This window comes from Mycteria americana, chromosome 6 (assembly GCF_035582795.1).
Source record: "Mycteria americana isolate JAX WOST 10 ecotype Jacksonville Zoo and Gardens chromosome 6, USCA_MyAme_1.0, whole genome shotgun sequence".
NCBI classification, from domain to species: domain Eukaryota; kingdom Metazoa; phylum Chordata; class Aves; order Ciconiiformes; family Ciconiidae; genus Mycteria; species Mycteria americana.
This window is the reverse complement of record NC_134370.1, coordinates 68804025-68813209: the sequence shown is the minus strand read 5'-3', so window position 1 is coordinate 68813209 and position 9185 is coordinate 68804025. Positions and strand designations below refer to the sequence as shown.

General features: G+C 48.8%; 1 protein-coding gene across 1 annotated transcript in view; it reads right to left on the bottom strand.

The window, feature by feature from the left end:
• Window positions 1-1197: 1197 nt before the first annotated feature.
• SMAD6 (SMAD family member 6) overlaps window positions 1198-9185 on the bottom strand; it is a 45231-nt gene continuing 37243 nt past the window's right edge. Inside the window, exon 4 of the mRNA XM_075506398.1 lies at window positions 1198-2099. Coding sequence (XP_075362513.1) covers window positions 1558-2099 — 542 coding nt within the window. The 3' untranslated portion in view covers window positions 1198-1557. The remainder of the gene's footprint in view (window positions 2100-9185) is intronic.

The following is a 9185-nucleotide window of genomic DNA, read 5'->3' as shown; positions in this document are numbered from 1 at the left end:
CCCTGACATGCATCAGGAGGGCTTTTTAATAGTAAGTTTACGTCCTATTTTACTCTCTCTCGGAGTTTTGAGCCACTGAGGAGAAGGTCTCATTGCGTGTTTTTCTCTGCAAATACGAGGGCTGCAAAAATATCCTCTGTTACATTGAAAGCTGAGGTGCTTTCAGCTTTCAGGACTCCAGAGGCTGGGACTTTTCGAAAATCAAATGTAGAGGGATTTGTAATACAACTCTAAGACTTGGCAACACTAGTCACTGGCAATAAATAACTTTACTAACCAAGCCAAGCCAGACAACGTCCAACCTGCCCATGCAAGCGCATGGGTGCTACAGCGCTGACAGCAACGAAGCTCACGCAGAAGCCAGCAAAGTGCCTGATTTTATCCAGGATTTCCAGAGAGAACAAATCAGCCGAGACAAGCTCATTTGACCAGGACTTCTTCTGGCTGCAACTGCTCTTCAGAGCAAATATACTCTTCCCAAACAATTCTGTACCAGTTTGTTGCCTGGATGACAGACTGGGAGATCTACAGGACAAATCTGCACACAACTCATCCAACTCACCTCACCTTATTTCAAGTTAGTGGAGAGGTTCCCGAAATTCAGGCCACGCTACAAGGTCTCCAACTGAGGACCCACCCAACCAGGAGTTGTCCAAAACCACCATTTGTTTCTCAACCATCAAACACGTCCAGGAGATACCGGACTCACAGACAACCCCCGTGCAAGGCTGATAATGCAAACTGGTCCTACTGGGCAGCTTGTAGAGCCACGGTCTATTCTGCTCTTCCCGCCAGCACTGACACCCATTGATTTCCCCTGATAACCATTAATTTGCACAAACATGAACATGCACGCTCATCTTCACGGCATCCCCATCATGTTTTGTGTTATCAGAGAGATCACAGAGCCCTTAGCAAGAACAGCTACGGGAGATTTTCCTCTCACCTTGTCCGTTTGCTCCCTGCCTCTCCAACTATCCTCGTTTACCCTCCTCCTGGAGACAACTGCAGCCCTCCAGCAACTTGTTTTTCTTGAAAACTTTCTTGAAAAACTATTGTTTTTCTAAGGGTCCTGGCTGAGATGGGAGACAGCGGTCGCCTCTCTGGAAACCCCCCCTGACTGCAGAGCGCCCGAGCAGACACTGCTGCGGACTTCAGTCACGGGGGGGGGAAAAAAAGACAATTAAACCCCCCCCCTATAATGCGAATACTTTATTATCAATGAGTGACTGGTATTAGCTTTTTGTCTGGGTATTAATAATATTTCAAAAAACCATACATCAAAATTAGGGCTTTCTCCTATTTTTGCTGTATAATTTTTCTTTTTTAAAAAAATCTGTATTGAAAGAATTATATAAGCCAAAGTGCATTTTCTGTTTTTTGTCCATATACACATTGCACCATACATAAATAATTACATTGTAAAAATGACTCCATAATTACAAGTATAATATATATTTTCATATAATATATAAAACTTTATATTAAATCTAGGTAGATGATATTTGGGATAGTCTGTGTCTTTTTTTTCTTTTTCCTTTCGTCAGAGGCTGACTGTTATCGATTGTTACTGAGTAAAATCTCCAGCCAACAAGGACACGACGTGATAAACTGTCTCGAGTAACACGGCCCCCAGCCTTTGGCGAAGCTAATCCGCACGCTGTTTGGGTCGTAGGGCCCGTCCGCATAATCCAGATCGGCCGTGTGCTGCAAGAGGCAGGACTTCTCGTAGTCAAACACCTTGATGGAATAGCCCGGCATCACCTTGCGCACTATCAAAGTCCTACAGTTGGGGATGTCCAGTGTCGGGGAGTTGACGAAGATGGGATGCTCGCTGCGGTTGTAAGCCCACACACCGTCCGGTTCTTTGCTAAGTAAAATCCCATAGCCGATTTTACTTCGAGTCCTTCTCACAGTCTCGCTCCTGTTTTCCAGGTTTAGCTGTCCGAGGCAGAAGCCGTTTCCTTGAGGTAGGTCATAAAATATACTGACAGACTGTTCGTACACTGTGTAGAGGCGGCCGACGCGTGTCCGGTGCTCCCAATAGGCCACGTTGCACCAATGGCTCCTCTTCACGGCATCGGGCGACGTACTGGCATCTGTGGGGGAAAGCAGAGGAAGAGTCAGGGTTTGCTGTGACTGCCTGGGAAGAGACAGGTATCGAGGGTAAGCAAATGGCTCTTCCCACCCATCGGCTTTGCTCACGTGGGAACCGCACTTGTGTTCAACCCAAAACTTGTGTTCAACCCAAAGCCCGTCTTCAGCCCAAAGCTCGTGCTCAACCCAAAGCCTGTCTCCAACCCAAAGCCCGTCTCCAACCCAAAGCCTGCCTTCAATTATGTCAAATGCCACCGAGAAAGAAGGGCTTTAGCAAAGGCTGGTGACCCAACGGGCCACCTACCAGCTCCCATGCAGCTCAACGCCTCTTTCTCTAACTTCATGTTCAATCCTGTGTCCAGCAGCCAGGACCCTGTGTACGTAAGATATATACATCTGTACCACCAAGGGCCGGCATGGATACTGTACCACTGCAACTCAGCCACCCCTGAGCTTGGTGGGTCCCCAAGCTCCTCGAGCATTGCTGTGGTGGTGTACCCCCATTTTCAAAGGCCAACTTGTGTTGAGCTGAAACACAGGGGATGTCCATGAAGTGCTTGGATGACTGACCCGACAGTTCCCTCTGCTATGTAAATATCCTTTGACAGCGATGCTGACGTTCCCACAGGGGACATGACATCTGAGGAGGCATTTCATGCCAAGGGGGAGTAGTTGCTATGAACTATACATGCCCTCCTACAAAGCCACTGGAACTCTCTCCGGGACAATGAGAAATGCCTCTTCTGTCTAGAAATTACATTCAAGGAAGATGGGAAGGATGCAGACTGCCAGAAATCTTGTTTAATTTATGATGCCTCCAGAAGAAAGATGGGAACTCTCAACCCTAGAAGAGCCCCGAAAAGGGCGAATTAACCTCTTGCTGGACATCGCTCCTGCTCCTACCACACCAGTTAACAGAAAACCACCCTGGGTTTCAAGCAAGGAGCTCTGCTTCCAGCCAGCCCTGCTCCGTGCCCGGCATTAAGCTCCCTGACAATATATCACGCGCCCGCGGCCTGCTGACCCCTCTGCCTTCATGCCATCATGTCCGATTAACTCGCACACGGGGTGATGCCATTATTTTGCTTCAGAGACCCTATTGACGCACCGGATTTCAAGCACAGCCCTACAGCCCTGTTTCTTTTCAGGGTCAAATTACCCCAGAGGGGAACGGGCTCTCCTCCCCATTAACGATCTTTGAATTAAGCGGCTTTGTTAGAGTTTAACTTGAGTTGTAACTGTACAAATTTAAGGGGAGGGAGATGGGGGCAAGGGGGTAATTGGGCAAGCGGGGAGGCAGCGAGGCCGGCGGGATGCCCTTTGCCGTGGGCAATGCTCATCATCTGGCACCGACCCCTTCACCCATCACAGCTCTAAACCACCCGAAAAATGGCAGACTGGCCCCTTCCTCCCTCATCATCTGTTTAAATAATTTTCAGGACCCAGCACGGCCGCCAACAGCCCCTTTTCGGTTTGATGTGCATTTTATCCAGAACTGGGAAGGAAACCCCGCAGCAATCAGACACTTCCACCCCACTGGGAAAAGAAACACCATTTCCCTGCATTTAGGCCAATCCTCGAAGGAGGAGCGAGCCAACAGCTTCGTGCTCCCTAATACTGGAGGTGATGTCCTGGGCTTCCTAAAGGCACAGGAAAAGCCCTGCTGAACACAACCGGATGAGATGCGCCCCTTAAATTCAGAATTAGTGGCTCTGCACAGCAGGGAAATGGGTGAAGACTCTTGATCAGAGCAATGGCAGCATCCCGGAGCCGGGTGAGGAAAACTTGGGTTTCTTTCCCCCAAGGACCAGGTCCTGTCCCCCAGCCACAGCCCTTGCGGCGGGGTGGGACACTCCACCACGTCCCAGTGGCACCGATGGGTCTTTGCGTCTGCGTGCTTCTGAGCCCTCCTCGGTGGACACCACTCAGAGTCACTCTGTAATGAGCTCATCCTAATGCTGCACTCTGCTAATGACAAAAATCAGCAAAACCCAAGTTTTTTCCCCATTCTTACTCTTTGGCCAGTAACTGTACTTCCTTTGCCATCTCAAATGACCCTCCTGCGTCTGGATCTCCAGGAGGTGAACGAACAACCCAACTTGCCTCGAAAGGGTAATGACTTCATCGGCAAGTGCATGATGGATATGTTGTACCCAAACACATCATTAAATACTGACGACTGGACTTGACTTTCCTGAAGTATTTCACGATGCCTTGCAAAGCACCAGCCATGCAAACATGAAGTTTTAGGGAAGGAAGAGAAGATTCAAATGTAATTCTGGGTTAGAAACCCCGCCAGCTGCCTAGTGCCAATATGATGCACTGAGATCTTCAGCAAGAAGAGAAACTTTGATGAAATTGGTGATAAAAAGTTTCAGAACCTCTTTGCAGTATTTCTGCAGCAGTTGCAAAAAATGATGCTAACCAAGTTTATGCCATTAACACAAATCTGACCCAAACAATCTTATCTAATTGAACATTACTGAAGCAAGACCATCCTTAGCTACATCTGTACAAAGCCCTGAAATCAACAACTTGGCATGAACGAAAATCATTTGACTTTCTCTGGTAACATCCCTTGGTCTACCACCATGCCGACTGGCAGCACATTTTGCTCTTTAAAATACACTATGGCAAATAATTCTGTATTTTCTTTTAAGAGGCGAAACAAGATGTAGTTCATAAATGATGAAAAGAGCATGCCAGCAGAAATAAGAGGTACTGAGCAACTGAGTTTCATCTGCAGGTCCATCTTCCACAGTATCCAGTTTCCAGTCATCCTTCCCCTGGGACATCATACAGTTGAGATGCCCGCAGTGCCTTTCCAAAACTCTTCTTGAATGTTGAATTTTGTTGTTGTCCCACTTGAGTGATGCTGGGGGGGCTACAGACAAGCTCAGAGCTTTTCATCTGCCGTGCCCAGAGGCTGGTAGCAATTACCGAGCTCTGCATCTGTTTAACCTCCCAACCTCCACAAAGCCCTGCATGCCCATTAGCTAAGTTGGTTTTGTTATTACATTTTTTAGAAACTACCACTCAGCCCCTGAATTTCCCTTACAGACTAAGCATGGGACAACTTCAAAACTCAAGTTTCCCCATCAGTTGAATTAATTAGGGGAATAGTCAGCAATAAACATTTAAATAGGTGTTTCCCATGGTTTATTGCAAATTAACATACCTAGTGGGGGGGAAGCAAAGCAGGAGGAAAGCAGTGTCTATTCTACAAGACCATCTCGCTGTAGGTGCCACCACCCCTGGTGCCACCTCTGCTTTCCAGAAACTGGCAAATATTTGGGCAAAATCATCAATCTACACTCATGCTGAAAGCAGGGGAAGGTTTTTTTGTTCCTCCTGCTTTCATGCATCTGAAATGGCCTTATTAAAATCACTTCCATGCAATTTATGGCATGAGCTTCAGTCCGTCCGTACATGCACGCATCTCGGGGGGTGAAATCCCCCCTGCCAATGTGCTGCTCATCTCTGTCACCCCATCACAGCTCCTGCCCGGCTCTGCCAGCTCGAAGCGCTCCCGGAGATGTCCTCTACTCCTTCAAACGGGCGAGGATGTGAGTTTTAGGTAACTGCACCTCAAGCAGCTAAAAGTTTCCTTTCCACCCCACTTTTCCTGGCCAGGGTGAAGAAAGGCTTTAAAAGCCACGCACCAGCTGCAAAAGCAACCTGCTCGTGGCCCGCAGGTGAATAAAACACCCCGAAAGGAGACAGTTAAAAGGTTCATCTGAAAAGCCTGTGCTTCCAGAAAGCTTTCGGCAGGGTCCCTCTTCTCCCCCAGCCCCATCCATCGCCGCCCTCGCCGGCTGCCCCGCTCCCCGTGCCGCGGTGGGTTCCTTTGCCTTCTTTTCTCTCCCAGCGCACTCAACCAAATCCTGAAAAGATGAACTCATCTCGCAGCCCTGACATAAAGCAAGCACTTTAGCAAGCCCCTAATACAAGGGGGCCTGCGCTGTGTCTTATCCCCTGCCAAGTATTAGTTTCGCCTCCAGCTATTAGCCACTACCACTCAGCAGACAGCAGGGGCGGCCGGCAGAAAAGCATGTCCTCTGCCTTTTAAATAAATATACCATTTTTTCCTCCTCTTTTTCCACGCTGCCCTTTATGCACAGACAAGAAAATCCACTTTTTTTTTTTTTTTTTTTTTTCCCTTTTTCTTCCCCCTTTCGGCTGGAACAGAGGCAGGCTTGTTAGCTTTCTTTTTGAAGAAAGAAAAATATTTTAGTCCTGCAGTGCCTCCCTCGATGGTATACACCACATTTTTAACAACTATCATTGTAGGCAGCTACAACTTCTAACAGCTACATTTAGGCTGGCGTCAGGGCTATCTCTTCCATCAAAGCCACCTTTATCGATCAGATGGACAGGCTGAAACTCTGTCTCTTGTTTACCCATTCCTCCGAGTCGCCGTTTCCTCCGCCTCAGCGATGCCTCGCAGCAGACACATCCAAAAGGAAATTCAAACAATTTAAGATAAAAAAACAAGATAGGAAGCCAAGATGGAGAATCAAACCCAGAATTTAACGGGAAAGGAGTCCTGCATGGCTCAGGCAGAAGGAATACGGGTACAGGAATAAATGCAAAGAGCAAATACTGTAAATCCTCACGGCGTTAGCAGCATTGCTGCTTTTGATCCCTGCAGAGTGTGGAGGTAAAGAAAGTAACTTGAGGTTTTAGATTATTTATGATTTGACAGTGCTTTATACCAGTGAAGTTCAAAGCAGTGCATAAAAAGAGAAAAGAAAGATGCTTTTTTCCAAAACAAAATGCTGCACAGTCTCACTGCTTGATGCTGCACTTAAAAGCAGGATGGGAAACATGGGCAGATCACAAAACACACGATTAAAATATCTCTGATTCATGCTTCGGCTCTTCTGAAGCCACCAAACCTCTTCTCAGCAGGTCAAACAACCCCGCGATATATGGCTGCAAGTAAGATCTTGCTGCGCAGGGAAACGGGGGTGAGAAGGGAAGTTTGCTGCAGCGCTTTGAGGAATATTCCCATTTTTGCACGGGCTCCCGAGGAAACAGTCACAAGTGGTGCCGTGTTGTTTTTCCAAGCGGAGCCCCCCGTGAGGAACGGGTGATGCCAGCCCTCCCCTCCCCACCTAACCCCAAACCACGCTCACGGGTTTTTCGAAACACATTTAAGAGGCGCCCACAGGGAAGACCACGCATGTGAAGGAAAAAAATCACTGCGTGCTCCAAATGCGACGGGGACTCGAATGCACATCTGGGCACCTGAAGAGATGAAGAGATTCAAAAGTGTCCCCACGACTCAGCCCACACCCCATTTTCATGTCCCACCCTCCTGTACTCCTGCGTCTCGGGGCAGCCTAACGCTCCTCTGGCCATGGAGCTCAGCTACATCCTTTCTCAATGGCCAAGGTCTGTCTTCAGTTTTATTCTTTAAACTCTCTAAGATATATCCTCAGTCTTTTTTCTCCCCTCTGCCGCAGCACAGACAAATGCTTATACCACTCAACACGCAGGAGCGTGGAAGCGGGACGGTTATAGCCACACATGGGTCACCGTGAACAAGGTCCAGATAAAAAGCTCGGCACAAAGAACACACACATTTCCCCAAAATCTTTTAACAGTTCACTGGGGAGCCATCAGTTAAAATAATCCCCCATTAATACCCGTAGAAACAAGTTCCAGGGTAAGGAAGGGGTTAAAACTTTCCACAGCAGAAATGGAATTTTTATGGCCCTGCAAAAAAAAAAAAAAAAAAAAATTAATTGTCAATCTGCCCCAGCAAAGCTCACAACCATTTTCGTTAAGCCAATATACTTAAAATACCTCTGCCTTACAAGTTTCAGCTGGAATGCATCACTGCGGCCCCCCGAGAGCCCCCGCGCTGCAACCACCCCCGGTCCCAGACCCTGCCCGTTCGGGTCGGGGAGAAGCTGAGCGTTTCCCCCAGCACGGGGCTCCCCCATGCAGATGCCCTGGGGACACAGGGCCACAAACCGGGCACCATCTGTCTGCCCGTCCTCATTGGGAGCGGTGGGGTGGGACGTTGAAGGCACCTTCCCACCCTTGGAGGAGCTGCAGCCATTGGTGAGCCTCACCTTGGCCAGCGGCCGCTTTGTCAGCACATGGGAGTGCTCCCACGTTGGCTCCACCATATATATTTAAGGCAAAACCCCAAGCCCACCAGCAAACAAACACAGGAGGCTGGGCAGGACCTGGGCTGCCGTCCTGCCATGGCCCTGGGGACACTGGAGGAGCAGAGGCAGCAGGAGGTTCTCCATGCTGTCCCCCAGCGAAAGTCAGAAAAAATCCTGACGAGGACAAGGACAGTTTAGTCCATTTTTCTAATCACTTCTTGGTTTCTCCAAGATGAAGCAAGAAGCTGTGTGTTACAGCAGGACAACGGGCTCGTGCAAGATGGTGGCTGGGTACAAGCAGGAGGCTGGAGAACCCCAGGCTTCTTCTTGGACCTTTTCCTTAAGGCCCAGAATCAACTGAGGATCCTTTAATGTGCCAGCTTTGACCAAGACAAACTTGCTCCCTAATTCATAGAAGCCCTGAACAGCCTCTCTGAGCTCCCCAGCTGATGACCGAGGTCAGCCATAGGGACAGCAGCCTAGACCTTCCCCACGCTGCAGAGCATCAAACTCTCTCCAGGCTGCCGGTCTGCTCTGCTGAGACATGTAAAGATTCAGCCCAGCTCATACCTCAATTATAAAATTAAGAGTGTGATTTCATATTACAATTAATCTGGTGTCACCGCTACTGTGGCACAAAAGGGTCCCAACTCCTCCAACCCCAGCAAGGTTCCTCACGTTGGACATGGCTGTTGTGCGGCCACAGAGACAGTTCAGCTCACTTGTCCAGCAACAAAACAACACCAAAGAAAGCACCGCAGACAGCCGAAAAGAGACCTCGCTGCCACCGTACCCACCATGGAAGAGGCACGTTCCTCCTCCTCTTTCACCTCCTCCTCCTTCACCTTCTCCTCCTCCTTCCCCTCCAGCCTTTACCTTGGAGCAGAGCTCTGGTGCTCCCCAGCCTCCTTCCATGAGCCGCTTTAATTCGTTAACCCAGTAGATGATTAACTCAGAAGAACACTT